Source organism: Panthera tigris, chromosome D1 (genome assembly GCF_018350195.1).
Source record: "Panthera tigris isolate Pti1 chromosome D1, P.tigris_Pti1_mat1.1, whole genome shotgun sequence".
NCBI classification, from domain to species: Eukaryota; Metazoa; Chordata; class Mammalia; order Carnivora; family Felidae; genus Panthera; species Panthera tigris.
Window position 1 is genome coordinate 832,363 of NC_056669.1, and position 26,079 is coordinate 858,441.

General features: G+C 45.4%; 1 protein-coding gene and 1 long non-coding RNA gene across 2 annotated transcripts in view; one reads left to right on the top strand and one right to left on the bottom strand.

The window, feature by feature from the left end:
- Positions 1-14,371, bottom strand: LOC122230981. Its single transcript, XR_006208048.1, has 3 exons — positions 14,289-14,371; positions 3,568-3,794; positions 1-217 (listed from the first exon to the last, which is right to left on the bottom strand). It is a non-coding gene; the product is annotated as an uncharacterized LOC122230981 (long non-coding RNA).
- CFAP300 (cilia and flagella associated protein 300) overlaps positions 14,193-26,079 on the top strand; it is a 23,681-nt gene continuing 11,794 nt past the window's right edge. Inside the window, exons 1-4 of the mRNA XM_042957574.1 lie at positions 14,193-14,419; positions 14,505-14,586; positions 18,432-18,507; positions 24,603-24,769. Of these exons, the coding sequence (XP_042813508.1) occupies positions 14,310-14,419; positions 14,505-14,586; positions 18,432-18,507; positions 24,603-24,769 (435 nt within the window). The 5' untranslated portion in view covers positions 14,193-14,309. The remainder of the gene's footprint in view (positions 14,420-14,504; positions 14,587-18,431; positions 18,508-24,602; positions 24,770-26,079) is intronic.

The window sequence follows — 26,079 nt, forward strand, 5'->3', positions numbered from 1 at the left end:
CTTTCCAGTTTATTTCCATGACAAACAAGCTAGAAATTACATGGGATTTAATTGGCAGGTTTTTTAATCATTTGAGTCATGTTTGTAAGTCAGCTATAAACAGAAGGTAACCTCTTCCCAGAAACGTCTGCTTGGTGTTCCTCTCCTATGGGGAGCTTTCACTGACACAGACTGATTGTCCAAGGGCTCATGGACCTTCATCTTTCAGCTTTGGTTCCTAAATAAACATCAGATAAAACATAAACACTTTTTAGAAATTTCTAAAGAAGATAAAAACAAAAACAAGAATCATTATAAGGAATAGAGCATTCAAACACCTCATTTCGGATGTTTGGAAGGCAGCAGTGTGCTATGTCCATCTAGACTCTCTAGAGTCTATTTTATTATGAATTTGAAATGCTAACACAATGTTAAAATCTACATGTTGTGTCCACACTCTTGTTAAGATAAACTTAGCATACTTTTTAATGTTTCTATTAGGGTATACTACTTTGAGAATTTCCCACTTTTTTTAAATTTTTTAATTTATTTTTGAGAGAGAGAGAAAGAGAACATGGCGGGGAGGTGGGGCAGAGAGAGAGAGAGAGAGGGAGAGAGGGAAAGAGAGAGAATCCCAAGCAGGCTCTGGCTGTTAGCACAAGCCAGACACGGGGCTCTATCTCATGAACTGTGAGATCATGACCGGAGCCGAAACCGAGAGTCAGATGCTCAACCAACTGAACCACCCAGGTGCCTCAAGAATTTCCTACTTTCAAAAAGAGTGATCATTTTCCTGTCCCACAATTTCCAGAATATATTTAAAGGTAAAATTCAAATTTTCTATTAATGACATATTTTGATACAACTTTTTTTTATTCACTTAGAGAGAGAGCACATGCACAAGTTGGGGAGGGGCAGAGAGAGAGAGGGAGAGAGAATCCCAAGCAGGCTCTGCACCATCAGCGCAAAGGCCCGAACTCACGAACTGTGAGATCATGACCTGAGCTGAAGTCAGACGCCTAACCGACTGAGCCATCCAGGCGCCCCTTGATAAGACTCTTTTAAGATTAAAGCAGTCAAACAAAAATAATTTAAGTGATCGCTGGGTTAACATCTATGATCCGGCAGCAGATGCACGTACGCATCGATAGAGAGGCAGGAGAGCACCTAGCAAAGATCCCTGATCTTGTGTGGAGGACTGTGCTTTGTCAAGCCGTCCTCAGCTAAGGAACTCTAGATAACTTTTCAGGAGTAAACAGTGTTGTGCAGTCACAGCAGCTTTTGAACAAGGTGCTGTAATGACAGTTCCTTGACCTTTATAAGTGATGTCAGTTGATGTTGATGATAATTTAATGACAAGTTATTGAGCACTTGTCACACTCCAGGCATTCTGACAGACACAGCACATGATAATCTCATCTAAGGCCCTCAAAAGCGTATAATGTAGGTATGATAATTCCTCCCCCTTTTAACAGATGGGAACAGTGAAGCATAGAGAATTCAAGAAAGTCACCCAAAGCCACACAGAGGGTATGATAAGCTGGAATTCTAACCAGGAGATCTGACCCCAGAACCTACACTCTTAACTACTTTACTACATCTTAAAATTTGGAATAAATTTTCCTTTGACCCATATTGTCACCGCCATTAGTCCTTAAAAGCCTAGAAATGTGTCTAGACAATAGACCAGACACCCATACCTGGATTGTAATGAGAGATGAGCCAACACAGACCCAGAAGGAACTGGTGGCATAAAGGAATTAGTCATTACTTTGAGGGGAAAAAAGAGGGATTTCAAATATTTCAAAGCCAAAGAATCCTCTCTACAAGTAGAATCTTCTCCAGCACTTGAATTTCTCAAACAGATCAGAGTGGTGCTGGTCTAACTACGGTAGGAAAGGAAAGCCACACTCCTCCTCCCCCATCCCCAGCAGCCCCACACACTTCCCCAAGGTTCAGGGTTCATGGAAGACACCCTGAAATCACTGAGGCACCCAGAGATTGCCAGAGACCCAGCAGATCTCACTTTCCTTTCCTTTTCTTTTTTCTTAACGTTTATTTTATTTTTGAGACAGAGAGAGACAGAGCATGAACGGGGGAGGGCCAGAGAGAGAGGGAGACACAGAATCCAAAACAGGCTCCAGGCTCCGAGCTGTCAGCACAGAGCCCGACGCGGGGCTCGAACTCACGGACCGCGAGATCATGACCTGAGCCGAAGTCGGACGCTTAACCGACTGAGCCACCAAGGCGCCCCCAGATCTCACTTTCCAAAACTCAGTGGACAAAGTATTTTATGATGTTCTCATAAAGTATAATGCAGTTAAGTAACCATACATTCATTTTCCCATCTCTAATGGAAGGACTTTGTATCTGGGCCTGTTGCATTCAACATTTTTCATGAGTAGCTCGGACAAAGTCATGGAAGGTTTACTTAGGAAACAGAACAGAAAACAGCTGCAAATTACCACCAGACATAATCAAAGAAAGCATTAGGTACAAGCGGTTCGGGAACATGCTTTTAAAATGCCGACTCTTTTCCATAGCAATCTTTTTTGAAGCATTCAAAATTTCATCTTAAATTTAAGAAACCCCATAGATAACCCACCTCTCTCCTAGCACAGAGTTAATTTTCCAATTGTATGAATTCCTACCCTGCTACCCAGGCTGCAGAAATGGATCGCTCACAACACCACAGGGTCACAAAGCCCAAATTAAAAGAACAGAAAACTAACCTTCAAGAAGCCAGGGTGAACTACAAATTGAATAGCCTAGAAACATATGCAAAAACCAGTGTAAGGCACCAAGAATATAAAACCTGGGAGACAGGTGTTAACTGATCCATGGATCACAAGCAGAGGTCTGGGACAGATCTGTCCTTTGTTTTGCTGACATAAGCTGGCCAGGGTGTGGGGCATGGGCTGACAGCCAAGTTTAAGGTCCAGAGTGGAAATGGACCCAATTCTCTCCCAGGTAGGGTAGAATCAGTATTTTCCTGGTTAACCCATTGGGCAGTTGTGAAAAGTTCCAGGCCATTCTGGAGGTGAATGAGTTTTCACATGACCTCTTTCAGCTTCTAAGCACTCTTACAAATACACTAAGTACTTGAACTGAGTTGATGTCTAAAGCATCTAGGGGGCGCCCAGGTGGCTCAGTCGGTTGAGATCTGACTCTTGATTTTGGCTCGGGTCATGATACCAGGGTTGTGGGCTAGAGCCCCATGTCAGGCTCTGCGCTGGGCGTGGAGCCTGGTTGGGATTCTCTCTCTCCCTCTGCTCCTCCCCAATAGTGTGTGCATGGCTCTGTGCTCTCTCTCTCTCTCTAAAAAAAAAAAAATTATTAAAAGACAATCTAATGTTTTTCCCAGCTGATGTGTTTACCCATCTCAGATTAACAGCGTGTGAGGCAAGGGCAAGTTCAGCTGGCCGAGTGCAGCCAGGAAGTGGTGAGACCAGGACTAGGCTGCTGTGAAGGACTGGCTGACGCAGTGTCTTCGTTTTACGGGAAGGCAGTGTGTATGCGTTGGAAGGAGAAGCCGAGATAGCAACACTTTGCACTGTTAGTGGTACCAACTTATGGGTATTAACTCACCTAAGAGAATTAAGCGACAAACCACGGAAAATGTTTAGGACGCTGCCTGGTAAAACAGCACATGTGCAACAATATTAGCTGTCGCGGTCGGCCCTTGAACAACACAGATGTGAACTGTGTGGGTCCACTTCTACGTGATTACGGCCAGTACAGTAAGTGCTGTGAATGTATTTTCTGTTCCTTTTGATTTTCTGAATAACGTTTTCTTCTCTGTAGCTGACTTTACCCTAAGAATAAGGAATAGAACATATATAATATACAAAGTATGCGTTAATTGGCTGTTTATGTTACTGGTAAGGCTTCCAGTCAACAGTACACTGTTAGTAGTTAAGTTGTGGGGGAGTCAACGTTATAAGGGGATTTTTGAGTGCGCAGGGCACTGGCACCCCTAAGTGCCACGTTGTTCAAGGGCCAGTTGTATTTTATTATCATTCTCTCATCACGTGATCACCATTTCATCCTGGCATCATCCTGCCACCTGCACATCCTCTTCAGCAGCCTGCAAATCTTGCAGGTACCGGCCAGCTCCTGGGTGCAGGTGTTGAGAGATCACGGAGCCATGAACTGGGAGTGTTTCAGCCCAGACCTGGAATAAGGGCAAGGTCAGGTCTAGAAAGTATGTGAGTGCCCTCTTAAACCTTGATCTCAACGGGTGCGGTGCCTCTTCTGTTAGCTGCCCTCTCTGGACCAAATGAGCGGCGACGCTTTCTGTAGGCCTAGGCTCTGGGGAGTCTGTCTAGATTGGAGATGGGAATACGTAAGCACAGGTTACGACCCAGGGTGCTCATTAAACTAACGTCTCCATAATCGTGGTACAACAAGAACACTAGGGAGAGAGAGTGTCCGATGAAATCTCTACAAGTTTGCAACTACCTGAGTGCGGAGACACCTCATCTTGGACTTGGAAAGGGACCATGCAACTCACACCCTGGCCACCAGTTCTGTTTCAAAATGACCCCAATTTAGGGGATCTCTTTCACTCTTTTAGGCAGGGTTTGAAAAGATCCTCTGGTAGGTGAACTTTGTTTAGGATTGAAGGCCATGTGGGTTGGGAAGCTGGGATGGAGGGTGGGTTGTATGGCAGTTTGTGGGAGCCATAGGTAATGCTATTGGCAGAAGTCAGAGGGAAAGGAAGTGGAGGGTGGAGGTTTCCAAGCAACTGAGATTAAAAGCTAGAAAGACAGGCAACAAATGAGGAAACTGCCACCCTCAGAATCCAATCCCAAATATCACTTGTGGGGACAGTTCTGCAGACCCCCTCAGCCCTCCGCAGACCCCCTTGGACCCTCAGCAGACCCCCGTGGCCCTTGGCAGACCCCAGGCCTCCAGTAGACCCCCTCGGCCAACCCCCCCCTTAGCCCCCACCACGGCCCCCAGAAGAAACAGTCCACCAGAAAAGGCTACCTCTTCCAGAGAAGATTTGCATTTAATGAGCAGCTGAACCACAACTTGCAGTATATTCTAGTCTTTTTCCTTATTATGAGTTTTACAAATAACGGGATCATCATTACATAACTTTTCTTAGCTCCTCCTTTTTGCCTAACAATATATCCAGAAGCTCTTTCCAGATCAGTAAATACTGTTTAACCAGACGTTCATTCGTCCAGCAAATAGTCACAGGGCAGGTACCCCGTGTCAGGTGTTGTCTGAGGCACCGAGGATCAGGTGCTGAGTATCACAGAGTGGGCTCACAGTCTCAAGGAGATGGCAGGCTGCTGCAGGAGAAAGTAAGCAAAAAATGAGCAGAGAATGAGACCACAGGGCTAACAGGTGCCGTGCAAATAATTAAAATAAGGTGATATGCGGGGCGCCTGGCTGGCTCAGTGGGTAGAGCATCCCACTCTTGATCCCAGGGGTTGTGAGTTCAAGCCCCACGTTGGGCTAGAGGCTACTTTAAAAAATTCATAAATAAAATAAGGTGATGTGATTGCATGTCTGAGACAACCCTCAGTTAGATGGTCGAAGAGAGTCTTGGGTTGAGATCGAACTACCAGTGGCAGCCACGCAAAGATGATGGTGAGAATATTGCAAATAGAAAGTCAGCGCAAAAGCCTAAGGCAGAAATAAGCTCGCCCCATGTAAGAAACAGAGAGAAGGCTGGAGCCACCGAGTACTGAGCCCAGAAGGCAGACGAGGCCAAGAGATTAGGATGGCCTGGGTGCCCCCAGCAGAGGGCAGAGGGGTCTGGAGTTCTACTCCAAACCCACTGGACTTTATTTTATATGAAATGCATATGTGTCATCTTTCCTAAAGCAGCATTCATACACAGTAAAACCCTCCAACTTTAAGTCCATAATTTAATTTTTAAAAACATACACACTTCTATAATCAACACCATGATCTATGATGTAAAACTCTCAACACTCAAAAAAGTTTCCTCCCGCCCCTCTAGCCAATCCCCTCCAACCTGCTGTCACTAGAATTTTAACTTCTGGAGAAGGTCAGATCAGTGGAGTCACACAGTGAAGACAACTACTTAATTTGCAGGGCCCGCCCAGTGCAGAATAAAAATGTGGGGCCCATAGTTTAGCAATTATTATGAATTTTAAGGCTTCAGGCACCTGACCGGCCCGGTCAGTGGAGCACGTGGCTCTTGATCTCAGGGTCATGAGTTTGAGCCCCACGCTGGGTGTAGAGACTAGTAAAAATAAACTTTAAAAAGAAGAGTTTTAAGGCTTCACAGCAGAGTGTTAAGCCGAGCACGGGGGGGGGGGGGGGGGGGGGGGGGGGTGCTTCGGAGCACAGGGCCAGGGAGCCAGCCCTCTACTCAGTATGTGGTTTCCTTGCTGGGCACATCTTTCACTTGCCCAGGGGTGCATGGCTGCTGCCGAGGGCCACTCGCTGTGGGACGGGCCACAACTGATGCGTCTACCAGCGGGTGGACACGGATGGCCTTTCCTGTTGGGAGCCGTTATGGATAAAAATGCCATGAACACTCAAGTACAAGTCTTTGTGTGATGTCTTTTGAGACCAAGAAGTTTTTTGTTCTGTCCAACTTCTCCATTTTTTTAAGGTTCACACTTTTTGTGTCTTATCTAAGAAATCTTTACCTACCCCGAGGCAACAAGATTTCCTCCCATGTTTTCCTTCAGGAGTTTGTGATTGTGGGTTCACATTTAGGGCCAAGCCCCACTGTGAGGTAGTTCTGTGTGGGGGGCAAGGTGTGGCTGAATCCCTTTGTTCGGATTGTGCCGTGTCCCGGCTGCACCTGTTGAAGGGCCGCCCTTTCTCCACGGAACCCCGCACCCTTACGTTAGGGCTTTAGGGAAGGGCTTTAGCCAGGGAAGTGACCGGGTCAGCCAACAAGGTCATGCAGCTGCTGTGAGAATGGACCATCACGAAGAGCAGGCGGAGAACCGGTTAGCACCGGTTAGTGCCCGTGAGCCGTGATGGGAGCCTGCTGGTTTGGGGCAGAGGAACAAGATCTCCCTAGGTTTTAGGTGGAGCTTCCCAGTGACCGGTGGTGCTGAGCACTTCTCATGTGTTCATTCTCCCTCCGTGCATCACCTCTGGGGAAGTTCAAACCATGGGTCTACCTCGGTTTCACATTTAGTTCTGGGCCTCTGTTTAAGCAGAGGGGTGACAAGATCCTTTAACAAGGGCACGCAGCCGAAGTCAGAATGGTTTATAATGAAGCCAAAGTAGAATCAGGTCAATCAGGAGAAGATTTACGGTCCAGGTGAGAGAATGAAGGGCTGCACTGGGGTGTGAGAGAGCAGTGGACAGGTTGGGAATATGTCTTACAAACAGAGTTGATAAAGTCGTTGGTAGATCGCTGTGGAAGATAAGGGAAAGGTGAGAATCTAAGGTAATTCTGATATTTGGGACTGAAATTACAAAACAGAGGGAGAGGCTGTTGATTAGGCTCGAAACCACTAGAAAGTGGTAGGGCAGCAGTGGGAGGCGCCTGGTTGGGCCGTGTTACACAGGGTGTTCCTCAGATCCACTGGGGGATGTTAAGGGGGCATTTGGAGATTTCAGACACAGGTCAGAGCCAGGGATTAAAAAACAATTGGCGCGGGGAGCCTCCGGCTAGCTCAGTGAGCAGAGCAGACAACTCTTGACCTCAGGATTGTAAGTTCGAGCCCCACGTTGGGTGTACAGATTCCTTAAAAATAAAATCTTAAAAAAAAAAAAACTGGCATGTAGAGGGTATTTAAAACTAAGATAACCGTTTTGTTTGAAATTGTGTGTCCCCCTCCAAAATTCATTTGTCAAAGCCCAACCCCCAACGTGATTGTTTTTGGAGATAAAGCCTTTAAGCAAGTAATTCAAGTTAAATGAAGTCATACGGGTGAGGCTCTAAGCCAAAAGAACTGATGTCCTTATAAGGAGAGGAACTTTTACACAATTCCTAAAAGAGTGACAAAGAGGAGGATGAAGAAGAAACCATAAGATTTAAAAACTCTGGCGGTCACGAATGACCTTGACAGAAGCAGTCTTAGCAGACAGAAGTCTGAACGAGGACAGTGACTACAGGCCAGTCCAGCAGGTGCTCTGCTCTGAAGGGAAGCCAAGCGCCGGGGTCAGCCAGAAGGGGACAGGAATCTCCAAAAAAGATTTTATGGGTTTTTGCTTGCTTTGCTTTTTGGGTGGGAGATAACAGTGGATATGTGTGTGAATGATCAGCTGGAGAAGATCATGTAGAATCAAGTAGAGAGAAAGAAAGAAATGCAGGATGGAAGTCCTTGAGGAAGTAGAGGGGACAGAATCCAGGCGAAGGTTTGGCGTTTGACAGGGTGCGGGCCGGGGGCGAGTCACAGAGGCTGGTCACAGAGGCTGATGGTGTGAAAATGACGGGATCCTGATTGCTTCGATTTTGCTTGTTCAGATATGAGGCAGGTAGACTGTAGAGAGTTTAGAGCTGATGGACAAAGTCGTGGTGAAGAGTTTTCATCAAGTGGAACATATTAGACGTGAACATACTAGAGAAATCTCATGGGATGGCCAGCAACGCTGAGTCCAGGGAGGACAGTCTTTTCCAGCAGGCTTCCAGCTGACTTAACCTTCTGTTTTGACAGCGGAAACCGGCCTCATGTTTACCCCTAAATGAGGGAGTGGGGCTGAGGACATCGGACCTCTACCCAATCTGAAAATGTCACTACGAACCTGTTAGCAGGGAGGAGGCTGGGCAGGCTTGGGGTCGGCAACCACAGTGCCTAGCATACGTCGCCAGGCTGGTAAGTGAAGAAGCAGGACATCTTGTTTTAACTTACACTTTTCTATTATTATTAGAAATATTGGGGGGTTTTTTCCCATTTGCTTGGTTACTTAATATTTTTTCTTTCAGGCATTGGTTATTCAAATACTTTACCCAATTTTCTATTTTCAAACTCACCTTTATGAGCCATTTATATATTCAGGATAGCAATCCTTATCTATTTGATTTATTTACAAATAGATTTTTTTCCAACTATCATTTGAGTTTCTTTTTTGGTTATGGTGTTTTACATGTGCATATGTTTCTAACCTTTTCATCTAAATCTGTCAGTCTTTCTCTTTCTTTCTTACCATGTTTAAAAAGAATGCCTCCAGGTTACTCCTCTGGTATCCTGCTTTAAAGGAAAACCCCAAGATTTTATAAATATTTATATATTTCTATAGTAATTTTATGGTTTCATTATACATATATAGATATATCTTTAATCCACCTGGAAATCGTTGTACAGTATGAGGTAGAGATTTGATTTTTCCCCCAACATGTTTAGCCATTTGCCTCAATGCAGTTTTGATCATGTTAGTCCTTCAATTACCATCAAGTATTCTCCCTAACCTTCTAACCTCACCTCCAAACAATGTCTATATTTCCTGTCCTGGCCTTCAAAGCGTTCAGTGGCCTGACTCTATTTTTTTTTTTTTTTTTCTGCCCGATTTCATGGACGCTGTGTTTTTCCTACTCATTTTTGAGCTGTATTCAGATGAGACCTGGATGGTATGTAAAACCCTCTAGCTGTAAAACCCAACCCTAATCCTGGGTCTGGGGAAACAACAGATTTGGGACCTGTATATGATGGAGTATAAAAACGTAAGAAGGGGGCCTGGGTGGCTCAGTCAGTTAAGCATCTGACTCTTGATTTTGGCTCAGGTCATGATCTCACAGTTCATGGGATCAAGACTCGAATTGGGCTCTGCACTGACAGCACGGATCCTGCATGAGATTGTCTCTCTGTCCCTTTCTCTGCCCCTACCCTGCTAGCATGCACGCTTTCAAAATAAATTAATTAATTTAAAAAAATAAACAGAAGGAAATCTTGACATTTGCCATGACATGGATGGAGCTAGAGAGTATTATTCTAAGTGAAATAAGTCAAAGAAAGACAAATGCCACATATGATTTCACTCATATGTGGAATTTAAGAAACAAAACAAATGATCATTGGGGGAAAAAAGAGGGAGAGAGAGAGGCAAACCAAGAACCTGACTCTTAACTATAGAGGACACACTGATGGTCATCAGAGGGAAACAGGTGACGGGGATTACAGCATGTACTTGTGATGATCACTGGGGTGCTATATGTAAGTGTCGAATCACTATATTGTACACCTGAAACTAATATCACACTGTAGGCTAACTAGCTGGAATTTAAATAAAAACTTACAAAAATATATGTAATATTGGGAAACCATATGGAAAAAATTAAATGAGCTTTAAAAAAATATATTGAGGGGCACGTGGGTGGCTAAGTCAGTTAAGCATCTGACTCTTGATCTCAGCTTAGGTCATGATCTCAGAGTCATGAGTTCAAGCTTTGTGTTGGGCTCCATGCTGGGTGTGGAGCCTACTTAAAAAATTTTTTGAGGGGCACCTGGGTGATTCAGTCAGTTAAGCATCCAACTTCAGTTTAGGTCATGATCTCACCGTTCATCGGTTTGAGCCCCTCATCAGGCTCTGTGCTGACAGCTCAGAGCCTGGAACCTGCTTCAGATTCTGTATCTCCCTCTCTCTCTGCTCCTCCCCTGCTCAAGTTCTGTCTCTCTCTCTCTCTCACATACGCACTCTCCCTCTCAAAGATAAACATTAAAAAATTTTTTTTGGAAAAAATGGTACAAAAAAGAAAAATTGGACTTTATTAAAATTAAGAATTTGTGAGTATCAAAGCTACAAGCAATCTATACACAAAAAGGAAAATAATTGTGGGGCACCTGCATGACTCACTTGATTGAGCGTCTGACTCTTGATCTTGGCTCAGGTCATGATCTCAGTATTCGTGGATTTGAGCCCCATGGTAGGCTTTGTGCTGACAGTGTGGAGCCTGCTTGGGATCCTCTCTCTCCCTCTCTGCCCCTCCCCTACTCAAGTCCTCTCTCTCTCAAAACAAATCAATAAATTAAAAAAAAAAAGGAAAATATTTGCAATGCATGTATTTAGCATGGACTTATATCCAGGGTAAATAACCATTTTCCAAAACTAAATACACAACTCTTCAGGGACAAACACTTAAAGTGGCACTTCACTGAAGAAGATACCCGAATGGCCAAAACACATATAAAAATTGCTTGACAACTATCAAGGAAATGCAAATTAAAAATCACAATGAGAAATGCAAATTAAAAATCACAATGAGAAATATAACTTCATCAGAAAGCCTAAAATTAAAAAAAAAACCAAAACTGATGATACCATGTATTGGCAAGAATGTGGAACAACTGGAAATTTCATGTAAGCTGGTTGGAGTATAAATTGATATACTTTTTTTGTTTTTATTTTTAATGTTTATTTATTTTTGAGACAGAGACAGACAGAGCATGAACAGGGGAGGGTCAGAGAGAGAGGGAGACACAGAATCCGAAGCAGGCTCCATGCGCTGAGCTGTTGGCACAGAGCCCGATGCGGGGCTCGAACTCACGAACCGTGAGATCATGACCTGAGCCGAAGTCGGAGGCTCAACCGACTGAGCCACCCAGGCGCCCCATATACTTCACAAGATTTGGCAGTATCTAGTAAAACAAGACCTACTAATACCCAATGACTGATACCCAAGCACTTCCCATGCTGTGTATATTTCCAAAAGAAATAACTGTGAATTGATCAAAAGCCATGCTCCAAAATGTCCAAAGCTGCTTTCAGCACAGCCTCAAACTGTACACAACCCAAAAGGATCAGCTGTGGCATAGTGATGTGATAGAAAACTAATCAAATGAAAAATAGAGCATATGTTCCTCAACTCACAACAGGATTACATCCCATTAGACCCGTGGTAAATTGAAAATACCATGAGTCAAAAATACATTTAATGCTCTTAACCCCGGGGTGCCTGGGTGGCTTGGTCGGTTGAACATCTGACTCTTGATTTTGGCTCAGGTCACGACCTCAGGTTCCTGTGATTAAGCCCTAATTTGGATTCCTTGCTGGGTGTGCAGCCTGCTTGAGATTCTCTCTTCTCTTCCCTCTGCCCCTCCCCAGCTCTCTCTGCCTCAACAAACAAACAAACAAACAAACAAACAAACAACCATGTAACCTACCGAATATCATAGCTTAGGCTAGCATATCTAAACAATGCTCAGAACACACATTAGCTTACATTTGGGCAAGAGCATCCAACACAAAGCCTACTTTATAATAAACTGTTGAATATCTCATACAACTCATTGAACACTGTACTGAAAGTGAAAAACGGAGTGGTTGCATGTGCACACAATGGTTGTGAGTCCATGGGTGGTTTTGCCCTCATGATTATGGGGCTGATATAGCTGCGGGTGCAGCCTCTGCCCAGCAGAAGAGGATCAGAGCACACACTGCTAGCCCAGGAAAAGATCAAAAATCAAAATTCCAAGTACAGTTCCTACTAAATGCATATTGCTTCCACATCCTCCTAAAGTTGAAAAACCATTAGGTTGAGCCATTGCAAATCCAGGTTCACTGCTATTAGATGAAACAAAACAATGAAAACTATAGACACAAAAGTTAGTTTTCACCAGAATATAGGAAGTATGTGCTCTGGGGCACCTGGCTGGCTCAGATGGTAAAGCGTTAAGACTCTAGATCTTGGGGTTGTAAGTTTGAGCCCCTTGTAGGATGTAGAGATTACTTAAAAGTATGTCTTAAAAAAATTTTTTTTTTTAATAATGAAAAGGGGCACCCGTATGCCTCAGTCGGTTAAGGGTCCAACTCTTGATTTCGGCTCAGGTCATGATCTCACGCTTCATGAGTTCAAGCTTCATACTGGGCTCTGCACTGATACTGTGGAGCCTACTTGGGATCTCTCTCTCCCTCTCTCTGCCCCTCCCCTACTCGCACTCTCCCTCTCTCTCTCTCAAAATAAATAAACATTAAAAATAAATAAAAATAAATTCTGGCACGCCAATTCAAACTTGATGTTTTGTGAGTGCAACGAAATGTCAGTATATTTATTCAAAGAAAATTGATCGCCTATGTTGCCAAACGTAAAAACTAAGGAAACTTTAAATTAGGAGTGTTATGTTCCCATTCCTAATACTTAATGTTACTCAATAAAGTACTTTTCAGGAAAACTGTACACAAAATACTTATCTTTTAAATTCTATTTTTAGCATATTTTAGTTTAATCTTTTGGTTTTTATTATTCTGCTTTCTTCATTAGACATTTTTCATGTTAAATCTGAGTCTTTCAGGGTGCCTGGGTGGCTCCGTCAGTTGAGCATCTGACTTCAGCTCAGGTCATGATCCCCTGGTTTGTGAGTTCGAACACCACATCCAGCTTGCCATCAGCACAGAGCCTGCTTCGGATCCTCTGTCCCTCTCTCCATCTGCCCCTCCCCTGCTAACTCGCTCTCTCAAAATAAATAAATTTTTTAAAAAGATATTAAAAATATAATAAAAATTTAAAAGTCTATGTTTCTATAAAGAAAATCTTTTAGCCTTCAGATGTAAAAATAAAAAGCAGATGGTAAGAGAGAATAGTTTTCCAAGTAGTCATATAGACATGTGTCTTCCAAAAGAAGCCTAATTAATTGAAAATAATGTCTTCATAAATGTTTGAGTCATGAAACTTAGATAACCATAAATCCAAGCTAGCAAGTTTGAGATTAGGAAATTAACGTGTGCTGAGGAATTAGGATTAGGGGTCAACCGCCGTACGCACGCACCTGCACTTCCTCTGGGCGCCACCCCTTTCCCCAGGGATGCGGACGGCGGAGACGGGTCCCCTTCCCTGTCCCTCCAGCCGGCAGCCCGTCCCCTACCCCTGCGCGCGGCTCCGCCTCCACCCCACCTAGCCCGGTCCCCAGCCTCCCCCACGCGACTCCGCTCCATCCCGCCCCCTCCGAGTGGCCCCGCCCCCACCCCACTTAGCCCCGCCCTCTGCCCCCTTCGCTTGACCCCGCACCCGCCCCGCACCCGCCGTGAGCCTGGACTCTTGGCCCCCAGCAACCGTATAGTCCCGCCGCCAAACAGAGCCTGTACTCCTCCGCTCAGCTCCGCCGCTGTCCCACTTCGCCGCGCTCCCGCCCCGCTTCGCCCCGCCCCCGCCGCGAGACGGGCCTCGCCGCAGTGCCCGGTCCCGGGCCTCCTCCGCGTGGCCCCTTCCCCGCCCCACCTCGCCCCGCTCCCACCAACCGCAGAGCCCCGACCCAATCACAGACTTGACTACTCGCGTGGCTCCTCCCCAACCAACGCCTCACTTCGCCCCGCCCCCGCCACGAGCCTGGCTTCCGTCCCCGGAAGAACCGCGTCGCCGCGCCCCCGCAGCGCCGGGCTGACCCCCCCCCGCCCCGCCTCCGCGTCTCCATGGAAACGGTACGCACTAAAGCCGAGCGAGGAGCGCCATGGCGGCCGGGGAGCCGAGGGATTCGGGCAGCTACTACTTCAGATTCCTGCCTCAGAGAACCTTCCAGTGTCTGAGCACCCAGGAGACCACCAGCCGGCTCCGCCAGTGGTGAGAGGGCGAGGGCGGGGCGGGCCGGCCGCGAGCGCGCCCTGCCGCCGGGCCCGCGCTGACCTTCCTCCCGCCCCCGCCGCAGGTCCATGCTGGGCAGAGTCGCGGCTCAGGCGTTCGGCTTCGACCAGACGTTCCAGGCCTATCGCAAGGACGACTTCGTCATGGTTGGTGCGCGGGAGGGAGAGGCGCCCGGGTGTGCGCCGACTGAGCTGCGGCCCCGCCCGGGCTGGGGTCTGGGTGCGCGGCGGCGTGGGGACGCGCGCCAGCCGGGACTTGTCCCTACGGTCCCCGGCGTTCCGGCCCACCCCCGGGTGTCCCGGCCCCTCCCCCCGGCATCCCCCAGTGCCCCGCCCCCCGTGTCCCTGCGGTCCCCCAGTGCCCCGGCCCCACCCCCCCCCCCCCCCCGGTGTCCCGGCCCCGTCCCGTGCCCTGGCCTCCCCCGGTGCCCCGCCCCCCGTGTCCCTGCGGTCCCCCAGTGCCCCGGCCCCCCCCCCCCCCCCGGTGTCCCGGCCCCGTCCCCGTGCCCTGGCCTCCCCCGGTGCCCCGCCCCCCGTGTCCCTGCGGTCCCCCAGTGCCCCGGCCCCCCCCCCCCCCGGTGTCCCGGCCCCGTCCCCGTGCCCTGGCCTCCCCCGGTGCCCCGCCCCCCGTGTCCCTGCGGTCCCCCAGTGCCCCGGCCCCACCCCCCCCCCCCCCGGTGTCCCGGCCCCGTCCCCGTGCCCTGGCCCCCCCCGGTGCCCCGCCCCCCGTGTCCCTGCGGTCCCCCAGTGCCCCGGCCCCACCCCCCCCACCCCCCCCCCGGTGTCCCGGCCCCGTCCCCGTGCCCTGGCCTCCCCCGGTGCCCCGCCCCCCGTGTCCCTGCGGTCTCCCAGTGCCCCGGCCCGCCCACACCCCTTCCCCCGCCGCGGGGTCCTCCGTGTACCCTGACTTGGCTTCAGAGGACTTCTGGGTACTTCTGTGGGCTCCCGGAGTCAGAGCGCTCCTGTGACTGCTCCCCCTCACGTGCTCACAGGGGGTTCCGGGGGGAGCACTCAGCCGGCCGGCTCTCCGCAGTGACCTGCTGGAAGGGGCAGCTTGGAAAGAGGGGGACACGTAAGAGAACAAGTTCTGGTGCATTCCGTAAAATTCAGTCACGTTATTTGAAATCCGGTTTTTCCCTCGCTAGCTGGACGGCGTTGACGTCTGCGGTCTGTGACGCTGTGCGTCCTGCGGCCCCGCGGCCGCTGATGGAGGACCGCGGGTGAGGGTCCTCCTCGTACCTGCCTGCGGCCGGCCGGCCGGCCGGGCGGGGGACTGGGCGGGGGCTTCGCACAGAACTGCACGCGCCCGCCTGGCTTGATGCAGGGAACTTCCCGCCTTTTTTTTTGTTTGGCTTTTTTTTTTTTTTTTTTTTTTTTGGCCGAGGGGTCAGAGGAGGTTTACAAAAGGCCAGCCACTTGAGATGGGCACTGAAACGTGAGCAGGAGTTTGTCAGGTAGACAAAGTCGGGGGATAGTGTTAGATGGGTGGGACCATATTTTGCACCTTGTGTGCCTCCCAGAAGAGTTTGGGCTTTATCTAGCTAGTGAAGAGTCACTGAAAGTTTTTCAAGAAGATCGTAAACTTTAAACTACCGAGGTCACCCTGGCAGAAATGTGGAGCATAGATTGTTAGGACTGAGTCTGGAATCAGTGACACCAGACAAAACCGCTGTCATAGGACACCCTGAATTAGGGCAGCAGCACCAGGAGGCCTGGACGGACGTTTCAGAGAAAGGCAGTACTCCAGGACTAATAAGATACTGAGAATAAGGCAGAAGGGGAGTGTAGGATGAGCGAATGTCTGAGTTGGTTGACTGGAGTGGTAGATGATGCCGTTAAAGCCCTGGAAAATGCAAAAGAAGAAGGAGAATGAGTTCATCTTTAGGCATGTTGAACTTGAAGTGCTTGCAAGTAGTGGGATCCTAGATTGTTGAATCTGAGATCTTGCTTTGTCAGGAGAGAACTCTGGGCTCAGTATACAGTGTTGGCATCCTCACCATGGGACTAAGGATAAGGGGGAAAGAAGCAATTCATAGAGCTTTCTAAAGGCCTGCCAACATCTCTGCTCACACCTCATGACCTCATAACACAGAGACTAGGCGGTGCAGACTTTTAGCTGAGCACACTGCCATCCCAAATAAAATTGGATTCCTTAAGGAAGGAGAAGAGAATGGATACTGGAGCAGAAACCAGCAATCTGCTAGATTTCATGTGTGGCATAGAATAGACATACATTTAACATTCTGTGTTATATAAAATAATATATCAATTTAGAAATACTTTTTTAACGCTCACAGTTTCTGAAACAAGGAAGTTTAATCTTTACATGCATTTTGATATTCGTATCCTTGTTATCCTGTAACTTGTTTGGGAATCATGTAATATTTTCCCAAAGCACATCAGCTTTCCTAAAGTTGAGATACAGAGAAGTCCTTCTAATGCCCCACTGGAAATTCTATAACATGCCCAAAATACCATGTGCGTATATTAGGACAGGGCTTTTTTAAAATTACTATTATTATTCTTTCGGTGCATAATTAACCCCAACAGCATAATGATTCTCGTGTTGCTTTACGTGAGGGGCCTTTATGAAGACTTATTTCCACTGGCTCTAGGTCACTTCACTGCAGGTCACTTAGCCTGCTTCCATTTATAATGGCATATAAAATGTAAGTTGATACTCCCTCCCCCAGGGATAATTACTAAATCTGAATTAAATTTCTCCTTGTACTGATTTTTGCAGAAGACATCTAAAAGGCATTCAAAATCAGTATTAACTGAGGTTAATTCCAGCTTATATTTCTTTTCAAAGTGTATATTATATAAATTAAGATAATTGTGGGGCACTTGGGCCACTCAGTTAAGCTCCTGACTCTTGATTTCAGGTTGGGTCATGATCTCACTGTTCGTAGGTTCGAGCCCCACTTTGGGCTCCATGCACACGGTGCAGAACGTGCTTGGGATTCTCTCTGTCCTTCCTCTGCCCCTCCCATGCTCTCTCTTTCTCTCAAAATAGATGAAATAAACTTTAAAAGAAAATAAAATATTAAATAAAGATAATTGCACAAACACTCTTTAGCTTGAATTTATAAAGTTATCAACTTGCTTTTTTTTTTTTCCTGAGGAGTAGTTTTGGGGAAAACTTATTTTTTTCTTTTTTGTGATTGGGCATAGATGATACCTGTGAGGTGTTTATCTTCCACCACTAGAATGTAAACTCCGTGGCACAGGAACTTGTGTGTGTCATACTGTAGGTATTCAGAAATACTTGCGGAACATATTAATCTTCACCCTGCACACCTGGTCCTCTTCACTGTTCCCTTTCTCATGAAATGGCATTCATTCTGTCCAGTTTCTCATGCATCATCTGTGGTTCCTCCCTCGCCCTTTGTCCTTTGTCCTCCTAAACAGTCATTGAGTCCATTCGCTTCTCTACCTCCCCCTTGCTATCATCTTGACTGATGTGAACATCAGATCTTCCTGGATTACAACAGTACCTTCCCTTCTACCTATTCTCTTAATAACCCTTCAGCTCATTTTCCACGCTGCTGCCAGAATGCATGGTAAAAAATAGGACTGATTTAAGCTCTTTCTTTGCTTACATCTGTTCAATGTGTTCTTACTACCCTTAGATCACAAATACTCATGAGGGGCGCCTGGGTGGCTCAGTCCATTGAGCGTCCAACTTTGGTTCAGGTCATGATCTCACGGTTCATGAGTTTGAGCCCCACGTCAGTCTCTGTGCTGACATCTCGGAACCTGGAACCAGCTTCAGATTCTGTGTCTCCCTCTCTCTGCCCTCCCCTGCTCATGCTCTCTCGCTCTCTCGCTCTCTCTCTCAAAAATAAACATTAAAAAAATAATAAATAAAAATAAAATAAAATTGTCCTTCCCCGATCAAGTGAGAGTTTACTACAGTTGTTTTAGAAATTAATTCTTGATATTGTTTGTAATACAGTTTCTAACTTATTCCCCTCAAATTTGTATTTTAGGCTTTTTTCAAAGACCCAAATGTTATTCCTAATTTGAAGTTACTTTCAGATTCTTCTGGACAATGGATTACATTAGGTAAATAAAACATATTTTTATCTTTTCGGATGATGATTTTATTATTATAACAAAATTTTGCCTTTGGAATTTTCATTATTAAAATACACATTGTGAATAATGACTCACCTGTTTGATAACATCAAGGTCAAACATGATGAGCTGTGCCAGGCCTGCCCTGCGTCTTTCTCCTGGGGGCCCACTGCTCCTGTCCTGGCACGGCACAGGAGCACCAGTTCTCTTTTCATTCATTGGGAAAGTATTTATTGTGTGTCTCCCATGGACTCTGCTCGATGCAGGGAACAGTGAGGTGAACACAAGAAAATGATGCTCAAGAAACTGGTTGATATGTAAAAAAAAAAAAAAATAGTGCAAGGGGTGCCTGGGGAGGCTGAGTCGGGTGAGCGTTCGACTTCAGCTCAGGTCATGATCTCACAGGATGTGGGTTCGAGCCCCACATCTGGCTTTGCGCTGACAGCACGGAGTCTGCTTCAGATTCTGTCTCCCTCTCTCTCTACCCCTCTGCCGCTCGCACACGTGTTCTCTCTCTGTCTGTCTGTCTCAAAAATAAAAACATTAAAAAAAAAATAGTGCAATAATGTGCTACCATAGCAGTAGGAGCAAAAGGAGGAGAGTGTCAGGTAGAGTTCTGCTGATGTGAGGGTGTTTGAGCAAAAGCATTCAGGGCGGGGCAGCGGATTTCTGACCAAGGAAGTGGCCATTCATGGAATGTTCGTAAAATAACATATAAAGTCATGGAAGAGAGTCTTAAAATCTCAAAAAGAAAATTTTATCTATGTAATAATTTCATAGTACCTTGAAACATAGGTAGGAATCTTTAAGCAAAATTACCCAAACAATAGCACTCAAATCTCTTAAATAACTCTCAGGTTAAGGAGTAAACCAGAGAGTTAATAGAAGAGTGGTTTGAAAACAAAAACATGACCACTATATTTTAAATGTTAGTTTGAAGTGTCTTAACAATAGAACCAGTCATTCTTCCACTTAGGAGGAAAATCTGGTTAGTAATGTGGGTTTGTGCTTAAGAAAAATGTAAGTGGATTTTAAATTAGATGGGGTTGTTTTGGTAAATTCCTACATTGCATGTTCATGGAATTCTAGTACTCTTACACAAAAATGACTTTGCCGAAAGTATTACTCAAGACCGAGATTTGTGACGTTAGAATCAGTAGGTCACGTTTTATTGCTTTTGGCTAAAAACCACTGTAAAATTTATAGAGCAAAAAGCTGGTACAGGGTGATCTTCAGAATACTTTCAGAGTTAGACTGACTCTCCGAGCAAATGTACTTACAGGTTCAAAATCTTCAGAAGGAAATAATCACAGGCACGTAGCAAAGAGTTTATGAAACTTTTACAGTAACTTCAGTCAATTCTTTTACAAAAATAAGGTTCGTTGAAAAAAGTTCAATCTTCCCCCGTACTGACAAACAGTACTGACTTTTTTCTGATTTTTAAAAAACACATTGCAAAAAGAGAGGTTCTAAAATTCCACATGTGCCTGGCAGAATCAATTAGAAGTACTCTGAAAAATTGGGCAAAAGAGGTAGCACTCTACTTCAGAAGTAGAAGTTTCTAGAGGATTGCTGTACTCTTCCGTTAGCTTGTTTTGTATCTCCTACCAGCTTTTCTGTTTCTGATGTATCAGCTGTCTTCTCTCCAATTTTCCTCTGAGGGCCAGCTGTTAAAATAAACAGCTTTTGAAAATGAGAGAAAAGACATTCTTGTAGCAAGTGAACCAGTGGTAAAGAGTGTGGTGAAGGATCCCCCTCACTGCTGCCCTCGCCTGGGCCTGGACTGCCAGGGCTTTCTGCCGCGGACCCTGTCTCCCAGATGCTGCAGCCCTCCTCATACAGACACACTGTGCCCTTTTTTGGGTGACATATAATGGATGCTTCCTATGTGCTTAGTTAAGGGCATTATATTCATTACATCCTTTAAATGGCTTTTTTTTTTTTTTCAATTCATTTTTGAGAGAGCACAAGAAAGACGGCAAAGAGAGGAACAGAGGATCCGAAGGGGCTCTGCGCTGACAGCAGCAAGCCTGATGTGGGGCTTGAACTCACAAGCCACGAAATCATGACCTGAGCCAAAGCGGTATGCTTGACTGAGCCACCCACATGCCCCCATTACCTCCTTTAATTCTCAGACCAACTCAGAGAGGTATTATTATATGTCCCTATGTCCCAAATGAAGAGTCAGATTCATGAGCTAAATAATTTGCAGTTTTGCACAGCTGGCCGGACTCCAGAATTCAAGGTCTTGACCACTACACTATCCTGTCTCTGCCATTTCAGCATTAATGAAGCTGTCAGAAAACACCAATTTGGACACCAAATAAATAGACACCTGTGTATTATGCTAATATCAAGGGGAAAAAAATACATTCTTAACTTTGTATGTGATCATAGCAGTGCATCACATGTCTTATAAATGGTGGAGACATGATTTTACCATATTTCTGCCTAACAGATAGCATGTGCTATGGACTCAATTGTGGCCCCCCCCCCCCCCGCCAAGTTCTTATGTTGAAGCTTTAACCCCCAATGTTATTGTATTTGAAGATGAGGCCTGGGGCGCCTGGGTGACTCAGTCGCTTGAGCGTCCAACTTCGGCTCAAGTCATGATCTCACGGTTCGTGGGTTTGAGCCCCATGTCGGGCTCTGTGCTCACAGCTCGGAGCCTGCAGCCTGCTCCAGATTCTGTGTCTCCCTCTCTCTCTACCCCTCCCCTGCTTGCACTCTGTGTCTCTCCCTCTCAAAACTAAATACATATTAAAAAAAAAATTTTTTTTTAAAGATGAGGCCTTTGGGAGCTAATTAGGTTTAGACAACATCTCAAGCAGCCCTTCTGATGGGATGAATGCCCTTACATCAAGAGAAAGAGATCCCAGAGCTCTCTGCCATGTGCTGACAGCCAAGAAGGCAGCCGTCTGCAAGTCAGGAAGAGAGCCTTTACTGGGAGCCAAATCAGCTGGCGCCTTGGTTTTTGGGCTTCCCAGCCTGCAGAGCTGTGAGACATAAATGTCTGTTGTTTAAACCACCCAGTCTGGTATTCTGTGATAGCCGCCTAAGCAGACTGACAGATTTTGGTCCCGAGAAGTGGAATGTTTCTGTAACATACCTAAAAAGGTTAGAAGTGGCTGTGAAACTGCATCACGGGTGTTGGTGGAAGAGTTTTGAGGTGCATGCTAGCCCAGATACACGGATGTTAAGCTTGATTCTAGTGAGGTCTCACACAGAAATGAGGACCTTGTTATCAGAAAGTGGAGGAAAGACAATCCATAAAATGCCTGAGAACTTGGCTGAACTATGTTCTGGTGTTTTGGGGAAGGTAGAATTTGCAAGTGATGAAATTATATATTTAGCTGGGACGTGTCTAAACAAACTATTGTAGGAGCAGCTTGGTTCTTCCCGAACGTTTGTAATAAAGTAGGAAAGGAAAAAGACAGATTGAAGAAGGATTCGTTAAGGAACCAGAGCTTGAAGATTTGGCAAATTCTCAGCCTTTTCATATTGTAAAAAATGAGATTCTTTTGAAGAGAACAAATATGGCTGGGCAACCATTTGATAAAGAGAGCATGTGTGTAATTCATGGACTTAATCAGCCATTTCAACAGAAGCCAGAGTTACAGTGGGGATTGTATTGGCAAAGACACTGCCGGTTTGAACTAAAGGGGACAGAAACGAGACAAAATGAAGGCTGTCAGACCTCTTAGATCCCACAGGACCAGACGATAGAGCCATTTGGCTGACACATGGCCGTTCTGCAGGAGAAGAGAAGGACTAAAAGGCAGTTCAGAGATAATCGGGGCCACCCTCGGTTTCAGGAACACACTGTGCCTTTTGGGGGAGAACCTCAGAGGCTGGGCCACCGCCCCAGCGGGTCTGGAAGACAGAACATTGAACCAAAGATGATTATTCTTGAGGCTTAAAGTCTAATGAAATTTGCCTTGCCAAGTTTAGGCTTGCTTCGGACCATCACCCCTTGTTTTCTGTTTCTCCCTTTTGGAATGAAGATGTCTCTCCTCTGCCTGTCTCACCATTGTATTTGGAAGCATGTCACTTGTCTGGATTCACAGGGTCATAGATGGAGAGGAATTTTGCCCCAGGATGAGGTGTACCTCCCTCTTACCCATATCTGATTTAGGTGATATGTAGGTGAGATTTTGGACTTTAGATTTTAGCATTGATGCAGGAATGAGCTAAGACTTTTGGGGCTGTTAGGATAGAATAAACACGTTTTGCATGTGAGAAGGACATGAATTGGGGGTGTGGGTACCAGGGGCAGAATGCTTTGGACTGAATTGTGTCCTTTCAGAATTGATTTGACAGAAGTCCTAACCCCACCCATGACCTCATCTAACCCTAATTACTTCTCAAAGGCCCCATCTCGAAATACCATTACATTGTGGTATTTCAATATATTAATTTTGGAGGGACACAGTTCAGTCCCTCGCAAATGCTATTTCTATGCCTCGGAGTACGTGGTTTGAATTTAATTACCTTATCTTACCAACCCAACCCTCCTGCCACTCCCTAAATCAGAGCTAGAGTCATTTATTAGGATGGCATGTTGCCGGGGGGCCTGGGTGGCTCAGTCAGTAGAGCATCTGACTTTGGTTCAGGTCATGATCTCATGGTTTGTGGGTTCGAGCCCCGCATCGGGCTCTGTGCTGACAGCTCGGAGCCTGGAACCTGCTTCAGATTCTGTGTCCCCCTCTTTCCCTGCTCCACCCCTGCTTGTGCTCGGTCTCTGTCTTTCAAAAATGAAGAAACATTAAGAAAAAATTTTTTTTAAAGAATGGCACATTGCCCAGTGTCAGTCCCTCATCCTGTGGCCACCAACCCGTCTTTGAAGACCCTCTGGCTCTATACTGCTCTAGTTCTTTGTTCTTGCAGTGTTCACAACTCTTCTGTCACTTTCTGTGGTCTTCTTGTCCCTTTAATCCCCCACAGGATTTTTTCCCCTGAAACAAAAGGAGCTTTTCCTAGAAGTGTAGTTTTTGAAATTACTGAAGCATACACAGTTCCTGTCTCCAGACGCCCATTGCGCGTCCACACAAGGCCAGCTCGAGCCCAGAACAAGTAGCAAGTGCTCTCAGGACTCCAGGTAGGCAACCAGAAGGAAAAGCGCAGATCATCACCAGCCTCACTCTTCTCAAGCTCGAGCTGCTTCCGGCGTAAATACCGAACAAGCGTATCAGGGAGAGGTCACACCAAGGGCCCCCACACCTCGGTGTGCTGTTCTAGGGAGAACTTTGAACAAAGAAGACCACCACCTCTTTATATCTGAGTGTGTGTGTGGATATGAGTGCATGAGAGAGAAATGGAAAGAAACTGAGGCAATAATAAATATTCATTTTAGTCTTTGTGTCTTTCTGTAATTGAGAAGAACCTTTAGTAACGGAAAATCCATTCCTAAAGGACACATTTAGGAAGTAAGTTTGGGGTGGGGAAGGTATGTGGGGGAAAAACTCGAGCTACAAGACAAAAATAGACAAAACATCATGGTCACAAATTTCTCTAATTCCAAACTTGTCATAACTTGATTAGAGCCTGGTTTGAAACTTACCTTGACTTGGAAAAGCTGGTTTTGGGTCATAAACACTGTAAATGAGATCACAAGGGAGAAATTGCTTATTGGAGAGAAGAAATTTCAAGACATCCTCAGGACTTTACAAACAGCCATTACTTAACATTAATTAAAGTTTTTGTAATACAAATTATAAAGCATTGAGCACAATATAAATCCAAAGTCACACAAAGCAGTTCCAATGCTTTTATAGGCGATTCTGATATGTGGATTAAAACTGATGTAAGAATCCCCTACTACACGAAAAATGATTTCATTTTCAGACATCTTCTAATTTACATACTCTAGGGCTGAAATGGTGAAATTTTGTTACAGACTTTTAGTGATTAATAAAAATGAACAAACGGCAAACTAAGAATTTAATAAGATCCCTAATGTGTCCTTTAAATATACCAAAATATATGCCCTATTTGACTACTTAGAATCCCTGCATTGTAATATTTGTTTTGGAAATAATTGAGAATAATAAGTTAATGTTTATATTCTATAAAATTTTTTTCAGGATCTGAAGTGAAAAAAATTGAAGCCACAAATGTTCCTTGTACACAGCTTTCAATGTCATTTTTTCATCGGTTATATGATGAAGATATTGTACGCGATGATGGACATATCATTAAGTGTTTAGATTCTTTTTGCGATCCCTTTCCTATATCTGATGAATTACGAAAAGTAAGTATAGATTTTTAAAATTTCATAATAGAATTTTATTTCAGGAAATGCTTAATGTCAAAAACTTTTACCTATGTAAAATACCTAAAACACCTTTTATCAATTATTAATGATCAGTAATATCAGTTACATTGGTAGATTTTTTTCTTGGATGGGACTTTTACTATCAACTGAATTATCTGTGTATTTCAGTAGTTCTCAACCAGATGCTACTAACAGTCATGCATAGAGGCCAGAGATGTTGCTAAACATCATGCTGTGGGCAGGACAGCCCCCCACAACAGAGTTCTCTGCCCCAAAATTTCAATAGTGCTAAGGCCGAGAAGCCCTGACCTGCTTAACTCATGGCTATTTTTCTTCGATATGGGGCTCTTAACATATCAAATGACTATTTAAAAATATCCCTGTTGTAAAAGAATCGTTCTGTCTCACAGCTGAGATCAAAAAAGCCATTTTAGGGGTGCCTGGGTGGCTCAGTCAGTTAAGCGTCCAACTCTTGGTTTCGACTCAGGTCATGATCTTGTGGTTTGTGGGTTCGAGCCCCACATCGAGCTCCACACTGACAGTCTGGAACCTACTTGGGGTTCTCTCTCTCCCACCTGCCCCCATCCCTCCCCTACTCACGCTCTCTCTCTCTCTCTCTCTCTCTCTCAAAATAAATAAACTTCTTAAAAAACCATTCGATTACCTAATTTTTTTTTTAGCAAGAGGTGTATTGAATCAGAAGACATAGATTATTTAGCTAATTCCTGAGTTATTATTTATAAGATAGTAATTAAGCAAATCATTCAATATCTTGAGCCCCAAGATCTTATCTGTACAACATAGAGATTAAAATTCCCATTCTATCTTGTTGAAACTGTTGAGATATGAGTTGAGAGAGCATTTAAATATGCTTTTTAAAAAGTGTGACATGTTAAAACGAAATGCATTATTATCATCATTATTTTATTTATAGAGAGAGCACGAGCAACTGGGAGAGAGGCAGAGGGAGAGAGAGAGCATCTCAAGCAGGCTCCATGTTCAGCACAGAATCCAACACAGGGCCCCATCTCATGACCTAATCCAAAATCAAGATCATGACCCGGGCCAAAATCAAGAATCGGACACTCAATTGACTGAGCCACCCAGGCGCCCCTTATTACCATTAAATTATGGAGATAAACTGTTTACCAAATGGACAAAAATTAGGGCTTTCAGGGGCTCCTGGGTGGCTCAGTCGGTTAAGCTGCTGACTTCAGCTCAGGTCTTGATCTCGTGGTCCGGGAGTTCGAGCCCCGCGCCAGTGCCTGTGCTGACAGCTCAGATTC